General features: G+C 41.6%; 1 protein-coding gene across 14 annotated transcripts in view; it reads right to left on the bottom strand.

Annotated features, from left to right (window-relative positions):
* LARS2 (leucyl-tRNA synthetase 2, mitochondrial) overlaps positions 1-27894 on the bottom strand; it is a 175001-nt gene that overhangs the window by 102430 nt on the left and 44677 nt on the right. For 8 of the 14 annotated variants that reach the window (XM_037015980.2, XM_037015986.2, XM_037015983.2 and 5 more), the window contains one exon: positions 7550-7639. The exons of 1 other annotated variant lie outside the window; for it this stretch is intronic. In XM_037015980.2, the coding sequence (XP_036871875.2) occupies positions 7550-7639 (90 nt within the window). Of the gene's footprint in view, positions 1-219; positions 4205-7549; positions 7640-7946; positions 13574-27894 lie in introns of those variants that run through there. 5 more of the 14 variants (XM_037015992.2, XM_073232513.1, XM_073232511.1 and 2 more) reach the window with 3 other exon arrangements.

The following is a 27894-nucleotide window of genomic DNA, read 5'->3' as shown; positions in this document are numbered from 1 at the left end:
AGGGTAATTTACTTATCTGTTACCACTGCTGCACTAGGGGTTAGGGGGAGGGGTACCACTCAAAATAAAAGGTAAAAAGAGCCAAGCATTGTTTCGTAATATGGACAGTTTTTTCAAAAGGCAACCACCACAGAGTAAAAAGCACAAAAACAACTCACGCGCAACTAAACCTATAAAATACATCAAAGAAAGGGAGAAAATAGCCCTTTGTGCCCTTACCTTTGTCTCCTGCCCCCTGCAAACCTCAGAGGATATGAGAAGGAAACACTCAGTACTGTAGATTGCAAACACAAATAGGACTTAATTTTCTTATCAACATTTCCCACATGGCCTGATATAATGCAATGAGTGTTCCTAAGAGGTTTAAATGTCATAATAAAACCCTGGTGTAGAGTAAAAGACAAATAAAAGCAAAACACAAAAGCAATTTTCTCCCCCAATGAAAGTGTTGGGGGAAGAGGAAAAACACCAAAGGAAATAGCATCTCAAATCAAAGATACATGAGCTCTGAGGACCCATTCACATTTCTTCCCAGGACCATGTACAATCCACCCGGACCACAGGGTTGCAGGATTCAGGCTCAGCCTTTCTACAGGTAATTAATCCGGGGGTGGGCAAAATCAATCGGCTATGTTCACATACGTCAATTTTGTACAGGGACAGTGGGCACCCCATTGCTTTTGCCCCCTTCCCCTACTGTTAAGCTTGGCCATGAAGCTGGGGATTTTAGGGCACCATCATCCTGAATTCACATTTACCAGCTCTGTTCTCTACAACTCGGCAGCTCTGATGTCTACTGCACCAGCAGGCTGCCTCTCCCCAACCCCCCTTTCTCACCCACCTCTCCCTTTGTCTCCTTGCCCTGCTCTCTGGCCTCACCCTTCACGCAGGGTGCCAGTCTCTTCTAGGTCACGTCCCCCATCAGCACCTGTTTGTCTCCTGGCCGATCCTCAGACCTTTGGCTACTCTCCATAGTTTCCCTCACTTCTTTCTTCTTAAGTTCTGCTTTTATCCTACCTAACATCTTTGCTGAGTATCCTGCTAGGCGGCTTCAGGTTCCAGAAGGCTGGCAAAGGGTATGTTCTTAGGGTATTGATTTTCTCAAGGTCTTTTAGCCTTTCCCTTGACAAAAGCATGCTTAATTAAGGAACAACACAAAGATATAAGAGGATCTAATTCTCTAAATCGACTGTGCTCCACCCAGAATGGGTCTAACTTTGGACTGAGCCTCGGGGCTCGGGAAAGGGTCCCCAGGGCTACTGTGTACTTGTTACCTTCACCACCAGCTCCCAAAGCCACACAGGAGGCAGAGCGAGAAAGGTGCCTGTTTTGTGCACAAGGTTTCTGTTGACGTGCTTCTGAAGACCAGGCTAACCTAGCACGTCTGGGTGAATTAGCACTATCATCAGCTGCCACTGAAACCATGGAGCCAGCCAAAGCCACTGAACAGATTCAGTGGTTCTCCACAGGTCCCTAGAATGTCCAAGCAAAATCAGCACCATTCTCTCTACTAACTACAACCATGGAACAAATATTTTTTTTTTGTTTTAAGCCATAGAGGTAAAATTGACATTCTGTCAAGTAGAAGTTTTATATTCATATTTTTGGCTGAAACTGTTTTTGTTTCATGAGAACAAGAACAGATTCCTTTTGCAATGGAAATGAAGACTTTAATGGACAGAGCTTGTTAAGAACAAAAAACTTAAACATCCCAGATATGTTTAGTAATGCTTTGCTAAAATAGTATCCTTGAATGTTCATTTATACATCTTAAAAGCAGGACTGATTTAAGGGTTAAGGCTATCTTTCATTTTTTTAAAAAAAAGTTACAACAGTGTTGTTAGAACAAAAGTATTAATATGTGAGTTATTTTTGGCTAAATATGCCCTAAAAGTATGCTGTATGCATTCTTTCTGAAATCAATGAACTTTCTAATGTTAATTTCAAAAGTGCATATGTTGAAATAAACCTTAGAAATAGAATGCTAATGTCAATATGTTTTACATTTTAAAGCTAATTTGAAAATAGTTATCCAATAAAAGGAGTACTTGGAAAAATCCTTGGATTAGAACTACCTCTGATCTCCAAACAATGTATCAAGTGTGCATTTTTGCATTCTATTTATGATTTTTTCTTAAGATCACGACATTTTAATGGTGACTTAAAAATACATCAAATACCTTTAAGTCAACAACTAGCAACAAAAACACTATCTTTCTAAATGAAAATCCATAAAATAATCTACATTATTCTTCACTAGTACCTGTCTATGGATGGGCTGCCTTAGAATTAGCCAAAAAGCTTTTGGATTTTTTTTACTTTCTATTTTCCCAATTTAAATACCATAAGGACTGGAGGTAAGTCTGCATGCATACTCAGGTGGGCATTTACTGAGCCCCTACTTTGTGCCAGGCACCATTCCAGGCTTTTATAAGCATTCACTTGATTAATCCTTATTAACAACTCTATGAAACAGGAAGAAGAGGCCTGTGGTAGGCAGAACAACTGTACCCCAAAGATGCCCATGTCCAAATCCCTGGAACCGGTGAAAATGTTATCTGTATGGCAAAAGGGTCTCTGAAGATATGATTAAGTGAAGGATCCTAATATGAAAAGATTAAGCTAGATATCCAGCTACGCCCAGTTGTAATGACAGGACTCTTATAAGAAAAAGAGGGGGGCAGAAGAGTCAGAGTGGGAGCAGGGGGCAAGGTGATGGAAGCACAGGTCAGAGAGATCTCAATATGCTGCATGCTGGCTCTGCAGATGGAGGGGGCTCAAAACCCAAGGAATGTAGGCAGCTTCCAGAAGGTGGAAAAGGCAAGGAAACCAATTCATCCCAGAGCCCCCAGATGGCAGGCAGCCCACCACCATGTTGATTTTGTCCAGAAAGATCCATTTTGTGGACTTCTGCCTCTAGAGCTGCTAGATAATAAACATGTGTTGTTTTAAGTGACCAAGTCTGTGCTAATTTGCTACAGCAGCAGCAATAGGAAGCAAATATGGTTTGTTCCCATGAAAGAAGCAGTCCCAGGGAAAACAACTCTTCTCCCCAGAGGCAAGCATACTGTGGTGAGGGAGGTAGGTCACAGTGATTTGCAAACAGCTGAGGAGAAAAACACCTGCAGCTAGCAGGATGGCGGTGCCTGTACAATGGGGCCCTCCCGTGACCCCTTCCATCTTCAGAAAAGCTACTCAGCCCCTAAGACGCTGGCTTTGATCAGCTGTTGGATCCACCGACAGTGATACGGTTCCTCTTCCTATTTAGGTTTGAATGGAGGCAGCAGGACCAAACCCCGAGTGCAGAGACAGAGAGGCAAAGGTCCTACAAAGGAGTACCACAAATTTAAACATTCAATATATTCAAAAATTTAACTTAAATACACAACAGATAACAAAAAGAATGTCCTATAAAGGAGTATTACCAGCACATATTAAGGCTCCCTGTGAGAAATATTAACAGTATTACATTAATGTGTTCCATCATTTCATATCTCATGCATATAAAATAAACAGTAACTACACAACTGAGGACAGGTAACACTGGATAATCTAATATAACTGCTTATGCTCCTCAAAGAATTGTAGACTTCTTCCTGTGGTTTACCTGCAGTATGCCCTTTGCTGTAGCTTATTCATGTCTTACAATTTTTGTTTTTGTTTATCCCTCCTGCTGTCACTTGGGATACATACGTAGCTCACGGTACCTCCCAACCTCTGCCCAGACCCATGGGTGATTCTGTATGGAAACTCCTTTGGGATATAATTACTGTTCACTCAGAGCAAGGGAGGCTTTTCTGTAAATATGTCTATTTGCCAGTCTTCTAGATTAGAACTGTACCTGCTGAATGGAGAAGGATCTCTGATGATTTTTCCACTAATTCCCTTCCTACTCTTTTGCTTCTGAAGAGTGAATGATGCTGTTAAGAAAAATTACCCAAAACTTAGACACAGGCAAAAGGGATCTCTGAGTGTCCTTTCAGCATTAACTGTGATTGTCTAGTAGGCCCACATCCTCCAGGGATTATCTCACTTTCCAGGGATGTGTACTTTTGTTTGACTTCCTAGTAATTATTGTTTTTAAGTTATTTTTACAACCCTGCCAGGGTGCAAGGGGAGAAGTGAACATATAGAAAATTCATAGCAGGGATAAGGACTTTTACCTGAGAGTGGCTTCCATCCAGTGACAATGCAAATGACACCTCTGTCATAGAAAAGATAGCCCCAAAAGTTAGGTTTCTTGCCTTCTAGAACATTAAGCCCTTTTTATTCAATTAGCAAATTTATTCAGCATTCCTTTGACTCTATAAATGTCTGTTCTTGAATCTCATTTGAACCAGTCTCAACATATAAGTGGTTCCCTCACTAATTGATGAGTTGAATAAAATCTTTGACGCCTGTTCTTTTTGAATTCCTATGGGAGTCATGTTTTCAACTTTTGAAAATTATGCTTTAACAACACATAAAGGTCTGTGGCAGGCAGGAACTTTGAACAGGCAATCTTGTCTCTCACCATGCCTCACCTAATGGAGCTCTGGACATGGGATCAGCTGTGATGCTTTAAGGAATTACACTGACCCAGGAGATTCTACAGTATGAACATTAGCATGACTCAGTTCCACCAAGTTCTCACTCTCAATTCATCTCTAATGTAGCAGGGACTCAATACTTCCTTTGAAAAAATAAATAGGCATAACATTTTAATATTAAGTAATATATAAATAACATTTTAAACGACCAACATTTCAATATTCTTAAAGATGGGACCAGGGGTAGAGGTTGTTAAGCAGGGATAGAGGCTGTGTACAGTGGTTCTCAAAGTGTGTCCATTAACTTCTAGGGGTCCCTAGGGCCCTTTCAGGGGGTATGCAGGCCCAAACTATTTTCATTATAATAATAAGATGTAATTCCCCTTTTTCATTGTGCTTATATTTATACTGATCATGCAAAAGCAACGGTGGGTAAACCTGCTGGCCCTCAGCATGAATCAAAGTAGTGGCACACTAGTGACCAGGGACTCTACACCACTGTGCACTCACAGTACAAGGAGAAAAAAAAGCCAGTTTCACTAAAAATGTCCTGGAGGAAGTGATAAAAGCATTAATTTTATTAAATCTTAACCCTTGAGTAAATATCTTTTTAATATGTTCTGTGAGAAAAAGTACTAATGCAATTGAGCTGTGAGCTTGATTAGCACTTTATTTCATGTAACTTTTTATGTGAAAGAATGACTGACAATAAACTATAGTTATTCAAACTTAGGTATATGGCAGACATTTCCTCAAAAATAAACAAAGTGAACCTGTCACTCCTAGGAAACCAACTGATGGTATCTGTTGCCAATGATAAAACTTGAACTTGCAAGTGAAAATTTGAACTTTGGAAACCTTGTATTTGCCCACCAGAAGCTTCACAGCTTCCCCAAACTCAAAGACTCTTCTGATGATGTGGAGAAAGGGAAGGTTCCTGTGGCCAGGATGCTCACTGGCCCTGGTCGGCTTGCTCACTGCACATGTGTGGGCAATACGGTATTACTGACTCGATATAAAGAGCTCCGCCCAGCACTCTGGGTGACACGGTGGCATGGCTGCAAGGCTACAGGAGAGCAGAGATGAGACAGGAGTGCTGGCAGCCCTGAGGACAGAGACTGGGACTGCTGAGGGGGCAGAGAGGCCCAGGGGCAGAGTCCGGCTTGCTGCACGCAGACTTGCTCTGAGTGGATGGGATTCTAGTGATTGACTTGCCACTGTGGGAATAAAGTTAGGTATAACCCTTTCACCCCAAGAACATTCCACTGACATTTTTTTCAGTCTCATTGAATCCATAATGAATTTGTCTGGGGCTGAAACCCACTGGCATAACAGATGAAATAATGTCAACATTTGGAAGGTCTGCGTAATTCATGAACTAACATTGTCTAAAAGACCAATGTATGATGTTACAATGTTACAAAATTACCAGTAGATATAAATCCCTTCAAAGTGCAAGACAGACCAATACATTTTAATGTAACAGTACAAAGAGTTCATTGATGCTTTTCAGATTCAACACTGCAACTGATGTTTAAGAAACTACCACTTGTTGAGTTTTGGTGTAGTATCAAAGAAGAATATTCATAAATATTTGAAATGGTTATTAAAATACTCTACCACTTTCAGCAGGATCTGCTCATTAGTTCTTCTGGTGTTTAACATCAGAAGTTTAATAAAATTATACTGGAATTTTGGTATATTATTTTGATACAGTTCTACTGACCCTCTGCCATATACTTTGAGGTAGTCAGCATGGTCATATAGCCTTTTTCCCATCCCTAACCCCTTTTCTGTTTTTTGTTGTCTTTGTTATCTTTAGCTTTAATAGTTACCTTTCTGACTATAAAAATTAGATGTAAACCTCTAATTCTTCACCTCTGACTCCTTGTTATGAAAGAGGAAGTAATTACACCTGCTTCTACTTCTCTACCCCAATTTCACCTCCTGATGTTTATGAACTATATTATTTTTAAGATTTCAAGGTTTAAGACACTTTTGCTTTATTCTGAAATTCACAATGAGCCTTCTGCATATGTCTCTATGTTGATACTACAAATCTTTAAACTTAAACATGATTATGTAAGTACTATCCACTGTAAGACCAAGCAGTGTGATGTAACCACAGGAAAGTAAATAAAATTCTATGTTTGTTGTTAAATCCCTCTGGTTAAAGGAGAATGTCTCAAGCATAAAGGTACAATGGATTTTCTACTTGTTACTTCTAAATTTTCGGGACCAGTACTATTTAGTAGAATATTCCAATAGGATGGGAATGTTCTATTGTATATCTGTGCTGTCCAGTACTAACTTAATAGCACATGAATGTGGCTAATGTGTCTGAGGACCTGAATTTTTAATATTATTTAATCTTAAGTACTTTAAATTTAAAGATCAACAACCCATGTGGCAACAACCCATGCCACTAATGGCTATCACACTGGCTGGTGCAGCTCTAGGTCACAGAATGATATTCTCCCTCATCTCCCACAATCTAAGGCTTATCTACTACTGTTGAGCTCCTGCTATAACAAGCACCTCCATTTGTTAGGAGGCCACTATGTGTAGATATTGTGATAGTGGTTCTTCTAAGTATAACCTCTAATCTTCCCAAGACCCTGCAAGGAAGATGTTAGTGACTCATTTAGCAGATAAGAAACCCTGATTCCTGGGGTGAAGTTACCCAGCGGGCACACAGCTGGGAGAGGTAGCTGAGCTAGGATCTGAGAAACCTGCGTTTCTCCTATGCTCCCTCCTTATCTCATTACAGGCACTGGACACTGTGTTATGTGCTGGGAATTCAAAGGTGAAAAAAGCCCGAGCCCTGTCCTGGAGGCACCAGACTAAGCCAGGCAGTGTTACTTTCTGGGTTGGCTATGACTGACTTCATGAACTTGAGGTAGTGGTCATTTTCACTGCTACTGTGCAAACAGTATTTATTTGTTTCTTATTTAACAAAGATGTGTTTTAAGATGGAGAAGATTTACAAAACTTTTAAAGTACAGCTAACTTTAACTTACCTCCTTTTGATAGGCCAGTCCAGCTTCGTAGAGTTTAAGAAAGAGGTACTGAGTCCATTTGTAGTAATCTGGTAAACACGTAGTTATTTCCTGCCAAAGTGGGGGGAAAATGTCATGCACAGACCATTGTAAACATATCCCTCCAAGGTATGCATCAGTCTTGCAATTCGATTTTGAAAAGCAATCACACCATAAAAATGTTTACCAACATATAATATTTTCCACCATTTTGTGAAGTGAGGAAAGAAGCTATTTATTCTGGGAAAAGGGCTGTTACTGAAATGCCATGCCCCCTTTCCCAGGGCATGTTTAATGATGAGAAAAACCAACCTTCGCCATGCCCCACCCCATTCCTGCAAGTAGCAGGTGAATGACATTGTACGAAACTGGCTATTACCATTCTTGTCAGCACAAACACATTCTGGGGGCCGAAGCTAATTCATGAGTGCAGTTCATTTGAAAGTAAGCACAAAATTCAAGAGGAATATTTGCTGCTTCAGTATGATCCTCGTTGAAAACAAACGTATTTCTACATGTAACTGGGGCTTGGCAGCTCCTTTACACTCATATTCCATTTATCCCATTATGTGAATCAGGCTGTAGTCAACACAGAAAGGTCCATTAAAAACTTTTATCAAATAGTAAACTTAGTCAGTGAAAAATCACTTGGCTCATACTTCCAAGGCTAAATCAAAAGTTTCCCAAATTTATTTTCTATCTTGAAAACACATTTGCTATAGAATCTTTAAAAACAGGTTATTAACTTTAAGGTTTGTAGTGATAAAGTCAAGTAAGCATAAAACCCTGTACACTATCACTCTGTTTCTTTTCCAGTGTTCTTCGTTAACTTAGAACTAACACAGAAATGGATGCAGGGAAGGGATATCCCGAATGGTTCCACTTGCAACAGACTGTTGATAGAAGACACACTTCTTTCAAAAGTACAAACAACTCAGTCTTTCTGCAGATGACTAACTTGGCAGTGAATTTTAAAAAGTGTCAGGTAAATTCCTGGTGCCCTAATGGGCTGTTTTTCTTACGTATGATACCGGGTCCTTTTACATGCTGTTTTGTAAAAATAGCAGACTAATAACTATTAGAAAAAAAATACCTCGACTTTGATCACTGCAAAGCAGGTAGTGAACAACCAGCCAGCCTGCCAGCTTTGCCCACACTGTGGCTGTCTCTTCCCAGGCTGGCCCCACTCAGTGCCAGAGCCAGGACTTCATGCCATATGCACAACACAGCCCGAACCAGCCGCAGAGGCTCTGGGACGCCACGTCTGCAGTAGTGCCATGCACACAGTGCTCTGCCAACCCAACAACCGGGCCAGCACACTTCGGGTAGGCTTGTTCTCCCAAACCTCCAAAGTCACTCTCCTCACCAGCTACCCACCTCTGCAGCCATGGCACAGAACTCATTTTCCTCACCTTTCCAGACAAGCAACTTAAGAGCATTCATATTCAAACACAACCCAGGGCAGGAGCTATGTTTGGTCTGGTTTCTTAATATTGTATGCTTGGGTGCAGAGACCCCAAAATTGTTGCTGAATGAAAAACAGACTACAGACATAGGAACACCTGCAAGTTGAACCACCTTTGTATTCCTCATATAGATTTCAAAAATTAAATTCAAATTATTTTGGTCTACATAATGAACTGGGATATGGGGTGGTAATGTGGGTAAGGGGAATATGTGGTAAAAATATTCCCAGACCTTGTTATCATGGATATGTCTTTTTAAATTCTTATCCATTAGAGGTTTAAAGAAATAAGTGAAGCAAATATGATAAAGTAATGGCATCTGTTAAATTTAGGAAATAGCTCTCTTTTCTCTATTTTTCTATACATTTAAGTTTTTCATGATAAAACATCAAAATGCTTTAAGTAAGTGCACAAGTATGTATGTATGTATTTTTCTCAGCCCCTGAATCTGTCTCCATAGATGAAGAGAAAAATTTCACAAGAGCACCATTTTTGGTTTTGAAAATCAGTTTAATCTGAAATGAAAGATGATAGATCCAGCTAGGGAAAAAAAAAAAAGGTCGTTATCCACCCAAGCATTAGCCTCCTTTCAGTAAGATGTGTAATGAATGCAGATTGCATTCTCTTTGGAAGTGAGGTGAGGTGAGGTGAGGTGAGAGGTGGGACTGCAGGCCCCCTTCTTTCACTCGCTTCAAACTGGGCACTGACCTATTTTATTTACAGTGGGTTCTGTATATGTCATTGAAGAAACAATAACATCAGCTGCTAGAAGAATACAGCTTGAAAAACACTGTTCCGAGCCCATTCTTTCACTTCTGATGGTTTTACTTTGATGTGTGTTTAGAGCACTCCCATTGTCCCTCATGCTGAAGTGCTTGTGTCCCCTGCCCAGAGGAGGCTGGGAGTGCCCAGGGACCAGAATTGCACTCCTGCCCGGTTATTCCCATCTGCTGCTCACAGGGCCCGGCCAGGTCCCTCAGAACCATCCAAGCTGTGAACAAATGCCCGAGCAGGCACTCACAGGGTTCCAGTCTCCAGAGAAACATAAACATGGTCAGAGAGAAACCCTGCTCAGAAACGCACTTCCTGAAAAAGTCACAGAGCCCTTCTAACAACTCTCTTCATTTCATGACCTAAAAGAACACCAAAAAACCAAACCAGCTATTACTAGTTTTCTAATGCCTCATTTCAGTAAAAATCATCACAGACATCTTTCTGACATGAAACTACTTAAAAGCTATTATCAATTGTCTAGAAATTGAGACTCCCCTTCCACACTGGGAACTATTTACTCAAAACCTAGCCCTGTAGAAAAGGGTCTTTTGGGGTTACTGCACTCAGAAAGATGTTAACAGCCCTTCCTCCCTGTTCCTAAAGAAGGGATACTCAACGGGGAAACTTTTGCTCCCCAGGGACATCTGGTAAGCAATGGAGACATTTCCATTTGTCATAACTGTGGTGGTGGCACTGATGGCTTCCAGTGGGTAGAGGCCAGGGATGCTGTGAAAAACCTGACAATGCAGAGGACAGCACCCAGAACCACAGATCAGGCAGCCTCAAATGTCAACAATGCCAAGGATAGACACCCTACTCTTAGGGTGTTGATCTTAGCTTGAGTCCATAACCACAGATAGATTAAAAAAGAAAAAGTCAAGCAACTCTCTGATCGGCATGCCATAAAAAGCAATAAAAGGTCACTGGGGATAAGAAGAGGTGGGGATTAAAGATGGCAGCATGAGAGGTGAGACAGAGGCCTCCTCCAAAAACTGCAAATAATATGAAAATATAATTAATACAACTAATCCTGAAAGAGCAACAGAAAAGAAGGCTGCCCCAACTGCATGCCCCTAGAGAAAAGAACAGACCTCATGGAATAGGATAATGTACCAAAGACATAGCCCGGCAGGACCCAAGCCCTTCCCACACCCCACTCACCGGCGGGAGGAAGAGAAATGGAGCAAGGAGGGGGTGGAGGCCTAGGACTGCTGAACACCTAGCTCTGGAGATCTGCTCTGGGAGCACAAACCTACATTACATGCTGCTCTGGTGATTAGGGAGGTTGGAAAGCTAAGACAGGCAGAATACCTGGAGAGACTGAGATTCCAGACGCTTGTGGAAAACAGGGATCCATATCCGGCTGCTCTGGGGGAAAAGAAAGGTGGGCAGTCAGAGAGACTTCCCAACAGCAAGAGAGCTGCTAAAGGGGCAAGGATTGCACAGAGCTTACTGCTCAGGAGAAAGGACAGGTACACAGAATTGTCTGGATGCACTCTGCTCAGCAGGTTGGGAACTTTCACGATATTCAGGCGCTCCAGTCCCCTGGCTGGCTACACAGCTCCAAGGCCCCCCTCCGTGGTACACAGCCTGGTGCGCCTTCCTCCCAGCCAGCCTGCACTTGGCTCACAAACTAGCAAACCCTGCCCTGGTGTCAGCTCAGCCAGAGGGAAGCTCTGCCTACAGCAGCTACAAACACAAAGCATAGAGGCCCACTGGTTCTGGCAGTGGAGACAGGCATAGCAGCCAGAAAGCAGGAAACAGCTCTTTCCTCCCCTGTGGCAGCAATAACACTCTCCTGTGACACCCAACATTGCTCCAGGGGCTGAGCAGCTCCAGGGAGTAGAGCTTCTGAACACTAGAGGGTGCCACATACAAATATGAAATGTAAAAGGAACCTGGTTCAAAGGAAAATCATAAATACACCAGTAAAATGAAACTGATCTCATGAATCTTCCTGAAAGAGATTTCAAAATAAAAATCATAAACATGACTCATATTATAGGGGTACCAGAAGAAGAAGAGGGAGAAAAAGGGATAGAAGGTGTCTTTGAGGAGGTAACTGCTGAAAACCTCCCCAATCTGGGGAAGGAGATAGTCTCTCAGGCCATGGAGGTGCACAGATATTCCAACACAAGGGACCCAAGGAGGACAACACCAAGACATATAACAATTAAAATGGGAAAGATCAAGGACAAGGACAGAGTTTTAAAGGCAGCTAGAGAGAGGAAAAAGGTCATTTACAAAGGAAAACCCATCAGGCTATCATCAGACTTCTCAGCAGAAACCCTACAGGCCAGAAGGGAGTGGCATGATACATTTAATGCAATGAAGCAGAAGGGCCTCAAACCAAGATTACTTTCTCTGGCAAGATTATCATTTAAATTTGAAGGAGAGATTAAACAATTTCCAGATAACCAAAAGCTGACAGAATTTACTTCCTACAAACCATCTCTACAGTCTATTTTGGAGGGACTACTACAGATGGAGGTGTTCCTAAGGTTTCATAGCTGTCATCAGAGGTAATAAAATCATGGTAAAGAAAGTAGGACAGTCAATTACTAAGCAGATACAAAATCAAATCAACTTCCCCCAAAGTCAATCAAGGGATAGACAAAGAGTTCAGAATATGATACCTAATATATAAAGAATGGAGGAGGAAGAAAAAGAAGGAGAAAAAGAAAAGAGCCTTTAGATTGTGTTTGTAATAGCATATTAAGTGAGTTAAGTTAGACTCCTAGATCGTAAGGCAGTTAACCTTGAACCTTTGGTAAACACGAATCTAAATGGCAATAAGTACATACCTATCGATAATCACCCTAAATGTAAATGGTCTGAATGCACCAATCAAAAAACATAGAGTCACTGAATAGATAAAAAAGCAAGACCCATCTATATGCTGCCTACAAGACACCCACTTTAAACCCAAAGACATATACAGACTAAAAAGTGAAGGGATGGAAAAAGATATTTCATGCAACTAATAGGGAGAAAAGAGCAGGAGAGTATTTGTATCAGACGAATTAGACTTCAAATCAAAGAAAGTCACAAGAGACAAAGAAGGATATTACATAATGATGAAGGGGTCAATCCAACAAGAAGACATAAGCATTATAAATATCCATGCACCGAAGACAGGAGTACCTACATATGTGAAACAAATACTGACAGAATTAAAATGGGAAATAGAATGCAATGCATTCATTCTAGGAGACTTCAACACTCCACTCACTCCAAAGGAAAGATCAACCAGACAGAAGACAGGTAAGGAGACAGAGGCACTGAACAACACATTAGAACAGATGGACCTAACAGACATCTACAGAACTCAACACCCAAAAGCAGCAGAATACACATTCGGCTCAAGTGCACATGGAACATTTTAAAGAATAGATCATATACTTGGCCACAAAAAGAGCCTCCGTAAATTCAAAAAGATTGACATTGTACCAACCAGTTTCTCAGACCACAGAAGTATGAAACTAGAAATAAATTACACAAAGAAAATGAAAAATCCCACAAACACATGGAGGCTTCACAACATGCTCCTAAATAACCAATGGATCAATGACCAAATAAAAACAGAGATCAAGCAATACATGGAGACAAAGGACAACAATAATTCAACACCGCAAAATCTGTGGGACGCAGCGAAGGCTGTGATAAGAGGGAAATATACTACAATACAGGCCTACTTCGGGAAAGAACAACAACCCCATATGAGCAGTCTAAACTCACAATGAATGAAACTAGAAAAAGAAAAACAAATGAGGCCCAAAGTCAGTAGAAGGAGGGACATAATAAAGATTAGAGCAGAAATAAATAAAATTGAGAAGGATAAAACAATAGAAGGAGTCAATGAAAGCAGGAGCTGGTTCTTTCAGAAAATAAACAAAATAGATAAACCCATAGCCAGACTTAGCAAGAAAAAAAGAGAGTCTACATACATAAACAGAATCAGAAATGAGAAAGGAAAAATCACAAAGGACACCACAAAAATACAAAGAATTATTAGAGAAAACTATGAAAAATTATATGCTAACAAACTGGATAACCTAGAAGAAATGGACAACTTTCTAGAAAAATTCAACCTTCCAAGGCTGACCCAGAAAGACACAGAAAACCTGAGCAGACTAATTACTAGCAATGAAATTGAATTCGTAATAAAAAAACTACCTAAGAATAAAACTCCTGGACCAGATGGCTTCACCACTGAATTTTAGCAAACATTTAATGAAATAACCATCCTCCTTAAAGTTTCCCAAAAAGTAGAAGAGGGAATACTTCCAAACTCATTCTATGAGGCCAGCGTCACTCTAATACCAAAACCAGACAAAGACACCACACACACAAAAAATTACCGATTAATATCCCTGACGAACACAGATGCAAAACTACTCAACAAAATATTAGCAAACCGAATTAAAAAATATATCAAAAAGATCATCCATCATGATCAAGTAGGATTTATTCCAGGGATGCAAGGATGGTAAATGGTACAACATTTGAAAATCCATCAACATCATCCACCACATCAACAAAAAGGATAAAACTACAAGATTATCTCCATAGATGCTGAAAAAGCATTCTATAAAATTCAACATCCATTCATGATAAAAACTCTCAACAAAATAGGTATAGAGGGCAAGTACCTCAACATAATAAAGGCCATAAATGACAAACCCACAGCCAACATCATACTTAACAGCGAGAAGCTGAAAGCCTTTCCTTTAAGATCGGGACAATGTGGATGCCCACTCTACCCACTTCTATTCAACAGAGTTCTGGAGGTCCTCACCACAGCAATCAGACAACACAAAGAAATAAAGGGCATCCAGACTGGTTAAGGAAGAAGTTAAACTGTCCCTCTTTGCAGATGACATGATATTGTACATAAAAATCCTAAAGAATCCACTCCAAAACTACTAGAACTGATATCGGAATACAGCAAAGTTGCAGGAAACAAAATTAATACACAGAAATCTGTTGCATTCCTACACACTAATGATGAACTAGCAGAAAGAGAAATCAGGAAAACAATTCCATTCACAACTGCATCAAAAAGAATAAAATATATAGGAATAAGCCTAACCAAGGAAGTGAAAGAACTATACTTTGAAAACTAGAGAGAAATTCATGAAAGAAATTAAAGAAGATACCAATAAATGGAAACACATCCCGTGTTCATGGATAGGAACAATTAATGTTAAAATGGCCATCCTGCCTAAAGCAATCTACAGATTCAATGCAATTCCTATCAAAATACCAATAGCATTCTTCAATGAACTACAGCAAATATTTCTAAAATGTATATGGAACCACAAAAGACCCTGAAGAACCAAAGCAATCCAGAGAAGAATAAAGCAGGTGGGGATTATGTTCACCAACTTCAAGCTCTACTACAAAGCCACAGTAATCAAGACAATTTGGTACTCACACAAGAACAGAACAATAGACCAATGGAACAGACTAGAGATCCCAGATATAAAAAAGCATATACGGTCAATTAATATACGATAAAGGAGCCACGGACATATAAAGTGGAAATGACAGCTTCTTCAACAACTGCTGTTGGCAAACGTGGACAGCTACATGTAAGAGAATGAAACTGGATTATTGTTGAACCCCATACACAAAAATAAACTTGAAATGGATCAAGACCTCAATATAAGTCATGAAACCATAAAACTCTTAGAAGAAAATATAAGCAAAAATCTCCTGAATGTAAACATGAGCAACTTTCTCCTGAACACATCTCCTCAAGCAAGGGAAACAAAAGCAAGAATGAACACATGGGACTACATCAAACTAAAAAGCCTCTGTACAGCAAAGGACACCATCAATAGAACAAAAAGGCATCCTACAGTATGGGAGAATATATTTGTAACCAACATATCCAACAAGGGGTTAACATCCAAAATACATAAAGAACTCACATGCCTCAACACCCAAAAAACAAACAACACGATTAAAAAATGGGTGGAGGTTATGAACAGACAATTCTCCAAAGAGGAAATTCAGATGGCCAACAGACACATGAAAAGATGCTCCACATCACTGATCATCAAGGAAATGCAAATTAAAACCAAAATGAGATATCACCTCACACCAGTTAGGATGGCCAGCATAGAAAAGACTAAGAACAACAAATGCTGACGAGGATGCAGAGAAAGGGGAACCCTCCTACACTGCTGGTGGGAATGTAAGCTAGTTCAACCATTGTGGAAAGCAATATGGAGGTTCCTCAAAAAACTAAAAATAGAAATACTATTTGACCTGGGAATCCCACTCCTTGGAATTTACCCAAAGAATACAACTTCTCAGATTCAAAAAGACATATGCACCCCTGTTTACTGCAGCACTATTTACAGTAGCCAACATATGGAAGCAACCTAAGTGTCCATCAGTAGATAAATGGATAAAGAAGATGTGGTACATATACACAATGGAATACTATTCAGCCATCAGAAAAGAAAGAAATCCTACCATTTGCAACAACATGGATGGAGCTGGAGGATATTATGCTCAGTGAAATAAACCAGGCAGAGAAAGACAAGTGCCAAATGATTTCCTTCATTTGTGGAGTATAACAACGAAGCAAACCTGAAGGAATAAAACAGCAGGAGACTCATAGACTCCAAGTAGGGACTAGCAGTTACCAAAGGGGAGGGGCGTGGGAGGGCGTGTGGGGAGGGAGGGAGAATGGGATTGAGGGGTATTATGTTTAGCACACATGGTGTGGGGGGTCACGGGCAAGACAGTGTAGCACAGAGAATGCAAATAGTGACTCTGGCATCTTGCTGCACTGATGGACAATGACTGCAATGGGGTATGGATGGGGACTTGATAATATGGGTAAATGTAGTAACCACATTGTTTTTTCATGTGAAACTTTTATAAGAGTGTACATCAATAATACCTTGTTAAAAAAAGGTCACTGGGAAAAGTGGAAACACAAATAATTCAATTTAATTAATTTAACTTCAGCTTCCTTCTCCTGTTGGTGTGACACCATGTCGGTGGAGCATGTATTGCAGGGCACACAGGAATGCTGCACAACACAACCACTGGCCCTTCTATGTCCTCTGAGTCCAACCAGAGGAGGGGCCTGTCAAGCCCGGGGGTGCAGGCAGACATGCTCTGGGACTGTCATGCATACATAATGCTACTCACTAGGAATGAGTGACTGATTTCACTATCTAAGTTTTAAACCATTTACTATGCTTTCAATAAATTTCCTATTTTGAAGATAGAGTGGCGTATAGTTGTTCTTGATACAACATCAGTGTATTCCCTCCCATGAAAGTGTTGTTGAACAAGCAAGTGTTTAAAGATCATCATCTGGAATCCAGCCCACGACACCCAAATATCTTGGCTCAGCTGTGCCTGTAACTCCAAGGAGGAGCCTGATGTCTGAGGGCCTTTTACCCACATCTGCCCACAAGCTGTGAGAGAGCACCACCACCTTGGTAGTAAGAGTTCTTAGGGAGACCACCAGAGAAGTCAAACAAGGATGTTCACTGTGTTCCAGAATCTCTTTTCATTCCTCTGCTTTCCTTTGCCCTGCTTTCCAAATAAGCCAACACCTATGTTAATGCACCATTGTTTTAAAAGTAATTGAAATTATAGCTCTGAAAGCAGCTGCAATCTGGTCACACTGCACATAGATCTACATAAATGTGTCAACTATTATATCCCCCTGAGCCCCAGAGAGCAGTCTAGCTGCCAAGAGACCAAATTCATGCATTGGAGATCTCAACTAGAATCATTCCTCCACAATGCAATTTTACATTCTATTATACTTGGTTTGTAGTATTAAAATTATTTTGCACATTCACAGCCAAACAGAGACCAACAAACACAGAAGGTGAGCTCCCTCAGAACACAAGTCAGACTTGAAAGCACCATCCTCTGGGACCTGCCACCCACACGTCAATGGCTGCACAAGGCAGTGTAACTAAGCCAGTCTTGTCAGCAGGTGCTTAGCAGAGAGATGTGGCAATGATGAAATCCGAGAAGGCTGAGCCAGAGAGGCTGCCATTACTATCCCTGATGTAAAACAGCATTTGGTCTGTGAAGGAAGAGTCAGAGCAGTTACTGTCTGTGCCCTCACCGAGGTCTCCTCAGCTAATCTTCCTTGCTCCAGGAAAAGGTCTGAGACAGTGATCCCGGGGGAAGACACCTGTTTACTGCATAGTTCTACCTTAGAGCCATCTGACTTGAGTTCACGCCCCTGTATCTTCATCAACCTTGTGGCCACAGACAAGCATACCTATCTAGAAAACATGGTTAATAAAGCACCTGTGAGAGGGGTGTTGTAAGGACAAATGTGATATGTTTGTAAAGCACGTGGCACAAGGAGGAATCAATGGTGCTACATCCCTTGGCTTGACTTGAGTGTTACATGAGAAGTGAGGCTGGCTTCATTACCGCACCACTCAAAAGGTGTGCTGATACCCTCGTTACGCTCCTGGAACAAGAAGAAAGGGAGAGGACATCCCTGGGGTAAAAAAAGCTTATTATCATCACCCTTTATCAAATACTGGCTTTCTGACTAGAGGAGATGAGTGTTTATGAGGGATAGCCTCAAACACATGCCCCAGACAGAGAAGTTCACCTAAGGCTGCTCCCAGTCACCTCTGGTGGCCAGCTAGGTCACTTCCTCCCCAACCTTCTGCTATGCCAGGGTTCAGCTGGGTCTTCATTTCTTGGTCCCACTGTATCTCTGACAGTGCTTGGTTCTAGGTCACAAACAGCTAACATCACTCAAAGCCATCATGCATTTATTTTGCATCACAACCTCACAATATTTAGGTCAGCCATCAGGAGTAAATACTCAAACAAATGTAACCCCCAAGGCAACATGTTCATCTGTCAGTCACGCAGCGGCCTGTACACTGGTGAAACAAACAGTAAAAAAGGTGAGCAACCACCGTGCATTACAATGCAGCAACAAGGCACTGCCTCCCCCTCCCTAGGCACGCAGTGAGCCTCTGTCCCGCTTTCCAAACAATTTGACTCTTGGAAACAGACGAGGGAGGTACTCATATACCTTTCTAAAAACTGCTCTATTGTAACATGCATTTTTGTCATTTGCTCTTTACTGCATACGGTAATGACTTTGTCATTTATTCCTTCCCAGTTTCTCTAATCTGCAGGGGAGAGGTTCTGAAAGCAGAGCACAGCTCAAAGGCCTGAGAAATCGGCCTCAGGAGTCATACTGTGCAGCTTAAGGAAAAAACCCAGGCTGCATCTGATGCTGTTCACTGGTAATGGTTCAAGGGTCTAGTCCATAGCTCTGCACACCTGCTGGGTTAGAAGAAGCAAGGAGGACCTCACGAGAAAATCTGCCAGAACGGGACTTAGATGACCACACCCACGCTCAGTCCTTTAAACTTAGTACTAGCTCCCAAATTTGGTTGCAGCTTGGAACGGAGCTTTCAGAGTTACTGATACCTGGGTGTCAGCCCACTCCAGACACTTCATGGGCAGCCAGGGTTGGGAGCCACTGCAGAGAGTTTCCTCCCAAATACTGCAGGAGAGACTGGGTCCTGTCCAGCCCCTTTGTCATCACAGAACTTAACTGGGCTCCAGCGGGAGTTAGGAGCATGTTTAGTCCACATGTGATTTCTAACAAGGCCTCCAGGACACTGTGCTAAGAGGGACTGCTCAAAGAGCTTGCCCTGGATTCAAATCCTCCTGCACACCTAAGCCCCATCACAACACATTTCTCTCAGTCCTCCAGGTTAATCCTCATCGTCCCTGCATTCACAAAACAAGTATCAATGAGCAATAACCACTTTAAACTCACCTTCATGGCAACATGTACAGAAACTTGATTAGGTAACTACCTGTGTTCAATGACCAGCTGTTAAAAAAAACCCAGACTTTCTGACAGCTCATTTCTCTTCCCAGAAAACAGATAAGAGTGGCTTGGCCCTACCCTGGGCTTCACAGGAAGAGGAAGGGTAGGTAGGATGGCTAATTCCTCACGTATTCCTAGAGGACCCTCCGGCACGAGCAGGGCGTAAGGAGTGAAGGCAGACAGCTCAGCACAGCCTTGGCTCTGCATCTCAATTGGCAAGTCACAAGACACACATGTGTATAGCTCCCTGCTCCCAGACTGCTCTGCCAAGCAGGTACTGCGAATGATGCTTCACAGAGAAGGAAAGCGCGCCTCCCCTCCACCTCCCAGGGAGGCAGGGAGTGGCCTGCCCACGGCTGCCCAGCTCTTAGGCCGTAGAATCAAAACTGGAGCCCAGGTCTGCTGACTCAGAGGGGCATCAGGCCAGTGAGACAGCAGCTTGGGAAGGGCAGCCTGCTATGCAGGAGTGCCTGGGCGACTCAAATATGCAAGGGGGCCTGGGTGAGACAGGCAGAAGGAATGGGCTGGAGCACTCCTAGGCCAAGGAGTTCTATGGCAAATATTCTTCCAGGAGTAACAATGCGGTAATCATAACAACAGCAAACACCAGGTGCAACCAGGTACTGAGCCCAGTTTGAGCAGTTTGGAAGCACCTCACTTAGTTCTTATTATAATCCCAAGAGTCAGTTATTATGGTTATCAAATGTGGACTTGACCTCCCTGTTTAAAACTGCAATTCACCCTGGGACCTCCTGCCCTCTTATCCTGCTCTCCTGTTTTTTCTTTCCATAGCACTTATGACCTTCTAACATACCTTATGATTTACTTATTTATCACATTTATTGCCTGTGTTTGTCTCCCCTCCTCTCCAACCCCAATAACCTATACGGTTCCTCCATGAAAGAAAGGGTTTTGTCTTTTTTCCTCCTACTGATGTATTACAAATGCTTAGAACAATACTTGGAACAATGGATGTTTTTTAAATGGTTGTTGAATGAATAAATCATCATTTTACAGATCAGAGAATTGAAACTCAAAGCAACTTGTTTAAGGCAGTATGACAAGTTAGAGGCAAAATACGGACCCAAAGGTAGGTTTGAGTGACTTGGTATCTGTGCCACTGCAAACGACTTCCTCCCCTCAATGTCACCCCAACTTATGTAAGACTCTCATGCTGGGTTCTTTCAAAGCAAGGAAAGCTAAGTGAACCAAACACATTCTATATATAGTTAAACTTGTATTATAAATGTTTATGTAGAATGTCTTTCTATTTGAATACTGGTACAATTTACACTAAAACTAGAACTGAATTTGTTGAAATATATCCTTTACTTACATAAACATTACATATAATTTTTAGTGATGTGAGAACATGATATTTGATAGAAAATTGAGTATATTTTATAGTTTCCATTATATACTGAAAAATAAAACAATACCAACATATAAACAAACACTGGGTTGCCTCAAAATGACACTGGCCATGGGTGATTTTCTTAAAATAATGAAGTTTCCTGAACTTCACTGATTTGTACAGTGATTGTGTATTATTACAGGAATTAGCCTACAGTTTTACATTTCTTAAAACCAGTTTGGATTCAAAGGAAGAAGAAAACCTAAGAACTGAGTCTATGATGATGGGTCTCTTGCCCTGGAGAGAAGCCTTCCAATACATTGGGAATGTACACCTGCAGACCCACACAGTGGACCTTAAAGGAACTAGAGACAGTGCTCTAAAGACAAACAAATGTCCTGGGGCTACCACAGAGGGGTATCCACATGGCCATCTCCAGAGCCCCTGGACAACCTTAGCATATATCCATACGACCAGTCTGACAACCCAAATTCTAAGGATTTGGCCTAAATGCAGAATCACAGGAGAACAGAATGGAGGGTAGGGGTTCACTGTCCACAATCTCCAGTAAAAGGCCCAGGTAGGCCTTTCTACCTTCCTAGTTGTTGTTAGAAGAGTAAAAGGGACCAGTGGACACCTTTGTCTGTGAGTAATGAGCAAGAGTGGGAGGGCAGGGATCCCAGAGTCAGGATGGCAGGGCTCAGATTCCACAAAAGGGTCATGTGATAGTGGGCAAGTGACTCAACCACATCTGCACTTCATTTTCCTTGTAAGGTGTGGCAGCCAGGGGCTGAGATGGCTGTCATACCTGCCTCCTGGTCCTGATGCCCTTATGCAATCCCACTCCTCCAAGTGAGGGCTGGGTCTAGATACTTGCTTCTAATAAATAGAATACAGCAAGTTAAGGGATGTCACCTACAGGATTAGAAAGTATGGTTTCTGTCCTGGGCATCTCTTTCTCTCTTTGGCATTTCTCTTGCTCTGAAGAAAGCCAGTTGCCATGGCATGAGTGCCTTATGCAGAGGCCCATGTGGCAAGCAACTGAGAGAGGCCTCTGGCCACAAACCAGCATGGAACCAGCCTTCACGCCAGCAGCTAAAAAACGTGTAAGTGAACAGATCCTACCCAAGTAGAGCCTCCAGATGAGACCTCAGACTGGGCCTTGATGGCAGCCTTATGAGGGACCCTGTGCCAGAGTACCCAGTGCTTGGATTCCTATCCCACAAAACTATGAAATAATAAATGCTTACTGTTTAAAGCTACTAAGTTTTGGGATGACTTGTTATGCAGCAATACATAACAAATACATTTGTAATAGGGGCCAATAACTAGACCAAAGCCTGGGATGGATACAGGGATTAAATGAGAAAATGTAGGTAACATATTGGGCAAATGCTTAGCACACAGATGAGAGGAGGATAGTGATGCTAGGGGCCCCACGGGTATCCAAGAATCACCAGCCTCCCATGCCCACATGTGGGGACAGAATCATTCTGCTCCCCAGGCCACAGGAAAAAGACTGGGAGGCCCAGGGCTCCATTCTCCGGCCTGAGTCTGAAACGCCAAGCATATTAACTCTTTTAGGATCCATAGCAGACTTTTTGGCTCCATTATTTAAGTCCTCAAGTTTTGTTCACCTTTCCAAACAGACTGTTAGCTCCTGGGGACAGATGGAAGGAGCACAGCATTGGCAGGCTGAAGACTTGGGTCTGAGCCCTGACTGCTGGTCAATGGGTCTCCTATGGACTCTCTATTGACCCTGGAAAATGTCATCTCTCTGGGTCTCACTTTCCTCATATGGAAATCGGGATTCTGTGGATAAAGTGAAGGTTCCTGTGGCCAGGATTCTCACCTGGCTCTGGTTGGCTAGCTCACTACACATGTGTGGGCAATACATTGCTACTGACTCTATATAAAGAGCTCACCCAGTGCTCTGGGTGACACGGTGGCATGGCCAGAAGGCTGCAGGAGAGCTGAGACTGGAGTGGTGGCAGCGCCGAGGACAGAGACTGAGATGGCTGCGGGGATAGAGAGTCCTAGAGACAGAGACTGGCTTGCTGCATGTAGACTTGCTCTAAGTGGACGGGACTCTAGTGATTGATCTACCACCATGGGAATAAAGTTGGGTATAACCCTTTAACCCTAAGAATGTTCCATTGTCATTCCTCGGTCTCACTGAATCTATAGTGAACTTCCCCGGGGCTGGAACCCATTGGCAAGACAGACGCTATAACTGCTGGGAGGACCAAGGGACCTGAAAAGAGTTAGCTTGCCTTCCAATACTGTCTGGCTCAATATGGGTGAAGAGCAGGGACTCAATAAATCTTCATTAAAGCAACAAATATATCAAAATTCAGGCGGCCAAGTGTCACTACATTTAAAAACAAATGAAAGCCTTGAGAAAGAACTCTTGCTAATTTTTTTAAATGTAACAGGTTTTCCGAAAAAGTAGAATGCCTTTGTTTTTAGTGTGGCTTGTTCACACTAATGCTATCAAATATGCACTCCCTATAGGAAATGCTGCCCCAATTTATACTGCACAAAGTGCTCTAAGAAATCTGTGTGCAGAACCTCCAAACCTCCAAAGGCAAAAAAAAGCCACGTTTACCTGTTAGCAAGTTCTATAACATCAAAAACAAATGATGACTTTTTAAAAGGAGACATAGTTGAGATTAGTTCCTCAACTCCCTGGTATAAGGCTGGTTCAATATTCTATGTTTTTCCCCACTTCGTGCACCAATAACATTCACTGAAGGTCTATTACCCAGCTTTTATCTAAGAGACTCACTAATTAGCTATAGACAGAAAATGGTGGTACAGAGGAGAGAAAGGCTGGATTTCCCATGCCAGTCAAGGTTCTGCTTGCTCATTTGCTCACTGCACCACTCTCCTGACACTGACTGAGGACCAACTACCCGTCACCACTGGGTCAGGCAGCAGAGACGAGCTCTCCTCTAGTACTTAGAAGTTGAGGCCACCTAGAGTGGGCCTTACCATAGTCTCTCCTCTCCTAAGCCAGGTTTCTCTGAATTACCATCCTCACTCCATCCATTTCATTCCCAGGTGTCTCTGAGGGCAAAGAGAAGCAATCCACAAGCCACCTTTACTCCTGCAGGCATTCCAGGCCCTAGACCCATCCCTCCCACCTCTCTATGCTCTGCTTTATTTCATGTCATTTGCATCTTTCCCAACAACTCTTTGTCATCTATAGTGTCCCCATCCTAGGCCACACAGCCTCCTTTCCTTCCTTCCAATTCTGTTATTCCCCAGGTCTCCCACTGCCAAGGCTTCCTCAGCTTCACTGGCTGCTTTCTCTTGGCCTTATCCTCTCATTCTTCTTCCTTTAACCATCTGTTAAATTCCATTTTTGCCAAGCATCTGCCTCTGGCTTGCTTTCTCTCCTTCTTTTTGCAGAGTGTAGGTAACAGGTGTTAGTATCAGGATAATTAATTAATCAGGAATCTAACATTTGTCTAAGAACTCATTTTTATGTAATTATGTTCCTTCATCTAAGGACTAACTTTAGACTGAAAATGAGCATTTTATGAAAATTGAAAATGACAAATGCTATAGGCACTGTGCTTTTATAGAGCATGCACTTTATTCTTAAGGTCTTGTTTTTAAAATCTAGGGCTACAGCCAAATTCTCAAGTAATTTGAAAGGTTCAATGTTCTGCCTGCTCTTGAAGCCAATTTAGAGAATGAGTATTAAAGGAAGGGAAATTATGGTCTTTGCAGTTTTAAAGAAAGCTCACATGTCTTTCTGAACTGAAATCAGCTTGATCAGTGAGCTCCTCTTTTTGCTATTTTCTTGACCATTATTTTTTCAGCATTGTCATTTTTATGGTAACCTAAGAGCTATCTCTTGCTACAAACTATACAAGATTCTAGGAACTATCCATAATTGGAGGGGAAGCAACAATTTGCTTAATTTCTCGGTAATTGTTCTTCTCCAGCTGACAAGAATTTCATCAAGGCAGTCTAACAATACAGTCAGCTTTTCTAACTAAACAGTTGGGAACAAAAAACCCTCCATTTAACTACAGATGAGATTAGTGGGTTTGAATTGTAATTTGTTATTGGTCTACTTGGGCAGATGCCACTATTTCAACTATCTGAGCCAAACCAGCTCTCCATAATTGTTCTGTTTTTCTGGAGGGAAAAGAACATCAATTTTATCTGCAACATACTTGACAATTTCAGGATCTACAGGACAGAGTCCTCTGAAAGAAATTTCTGAGACATGAGTTCTCTAGGTTTCCTGAATAAAATGAAGGCTATTTGTTAGACAAGGGAATATATCCCAAAGAAGAGGAAATACGAATTTATCACTTCCACAGATGCAAAGCAGTGACAGCAGTGTGCAAAATGAGCTGTTCTCCTGCCTCAAGCTCCATAGCAATGAGTAGTAGAAACCTGTCACAGCTTGAAAAATGTCATATGTGACACAGACCAAGAAATAAAACTATAAACTTGGAAAAAAGTACAGAAAATTATTTTGAAGACCTTTTAGCCCAGTGATTTTTTTTTTTTTTGCCCATCAAAGAGAGGCCCCAACTCTTTTTTTTTTTTTGAGAGGGCATCTCTCATATTTACTGATCAAATGGTTGTTAACAATAAAATTATGTATAGGGGACTCAATGCACAGTCATTAATCAACCCCAAGCCTATATCTCAACAGTCTCCAATCTTCTGAAGCATAACAAACAAGTTCTTACATGGTGAACAGTGCAAGGGCAGTCATATCACAGAAACTTTCGGTTTTGATCACGCATCATGAACTATAAACAATCAAGTCAGATATGATTATTCATTTGATTTTTATACATGATTTATATGTGAATCCCACATTTCTCCCTTATTGTTATTATTAATTTTTTAAATAAAATGCTGAAGTCGTAGGTAGATGCAAGATAAAGGTAGAAAACATAATTTAGTGCTATAAGACGGCAAATAGCCCAGTGATTTTTAAGGGAAGGGCTAGGAGCAGGGAAGGACAGATCAGAATCTCATGGAAGGTAGGGTGATTTTCAAACTATATGTGTCACCTTGTTCTGGGAAGATGGATGGAATAGATGTACTTTTCCCCATTCTTTCCATTAAGTACAACTAAACCCTGGACATTATGCATATAAATATGCAAAAATATAAGATTCTGAAAAATGGAGAAGAGAAGGCAGACCAGTTAAGGACCTTAGCACCTGAGGAATGACAATGGTGAGTTCCATGGATTTTCTTTATGTCTTAAAAGTCCCAGAATTGGAGCTAAGTTAGTAACCCAGAAATGCCAAGGAGTGCAGATGAGAAAAAGAGAAAAAGAAAGAGAAAAAAAACCCAAACCCTGATCTCTCTAGACAGAGTACCAGGAAATGGACAGTCTAGCTAGAAAGAAATTTTAGACAATAACTGCTCTACTCCAGCCAACACTACAGAAAAAATGACAGTCCCACTGACATCAGCAAAGGCTTAGTGAAGAGCCTAGACCAATAACCTTGGGAGGCTATAACAAGGCACCCCAATCTCTGCACCAGGGTGGTGTTAGAGGAAGTTGAGTAGAGAACCAGGACTGCTACCTCTACTGGATGTTAACAAACAATCCCCCTTGGCAGTGTCAGTGGAGACCACAGGGGTGTGTGGACTTCCACCACAACCAGCAGTAATGAGATGTCCCTATTTCTCCCTGATGGGATAGTGTCAAAGGAGTTCAAATGGACAGTCAGAAAGTCTATCCCTGCTCAGTGGTAACAGGGCCACCTCTTCACAGTATAGGTGGAGTCCATACGGGGAGAGTAACAATGTGCCATTTCCCAATCAGGGTGATACCAGTGGGGGCCTTATGGGGAGCCTATACTACTACCTCTCCCCAACTATACGAAGGAGGTCCTCCCTCCCCAGGGTGTCAATTATGACCATGTGGAGGTCCTAGACTTCCATGACTACCCAGAAGTATAAAGGTAGTGTCCCCCTTTACCTACTGGAGCAGTATCAGAGGGGGCCTTCTAAAATACAACGTTTAAATCAGATCCAGAGTCTTAAAAGAATTCCCCCAAATGTCTAGGTATCAACAGAAAATCATTGACCATACAAAGAACCAGGAAGATCTCAAACTGAATGAGAAAAGACAAAACAAATGCCAATTAACTATGACAAGATTGTCAAAATAATTTGACAAGCATTTTAAAGTAGCCTTTATAAAAATGCTTTGATGAGAAATTATAAACACACTCTAAACAAATGAAAAAAAAAGAAAGCTCTCTACAAAATGAAGTTATAAGAACCAAATGGAAAATTTTAGAACTAGAAAATAAAATCACTGAAAGAAAATGGCAGAATTAAGTCTTAGCATATCAACTATTATATTAAATGTAAATGGTCTAACTATACCAATTAAAAGAGAGTTTGGCAGAATGGATACAAAAATATGAACCAACTACATTCTGTTTAAAAAGAATTCACTTCAATAAACCAGGTGGAGAAAGACAAATGCCAAATGATTTCCCTCATTTGTAGAGTATTGCAATGAAGCAAAACTAAAGGAACAAAATAGCAGCAGACTCAGAGACTCCAAGAATGAAGTAGTGGTTACCAAAGAGAAGGGGTGTGGGAGGGCGGGTGGGCAGGGAGAGAGAAGGGGACTGAGGGCTATTATGTTTAGTACACATGGTGTCGGGGATCATGGGGAGAACAGTGCAGCACAGAGAAGGCACATAGTGGATCTGTGGCATCTTGCTGTGCTGATGGACAGTGACTGCATTGGAGTATGGGTGGGGACTTGATAACATGGGTAAATGTAGTAACCACATTGTTTTTTCATGTGAAACCTTCACAGGAGTGTATATCAGTCATACCTTAATAAATAAATAAATAA

The sequence above is a fragment of the Manis javanica genome, chromosome 3 (genome assembly GCF_040802235.1).
Source record: "Manis javanica isolate MJ-LG chromosome 3, MJ_LKY, whole genome shotgun sequence".
NCBI lineage: Eukaryota > Metazoa > Chordata > Mammalia > Pholidota > Manidae > Manis > Manis javanica.
Note: the sequence above shows the minus strand (reverse complement) of the source record. Positions and strands in the feature narration are given on the sequence as shown.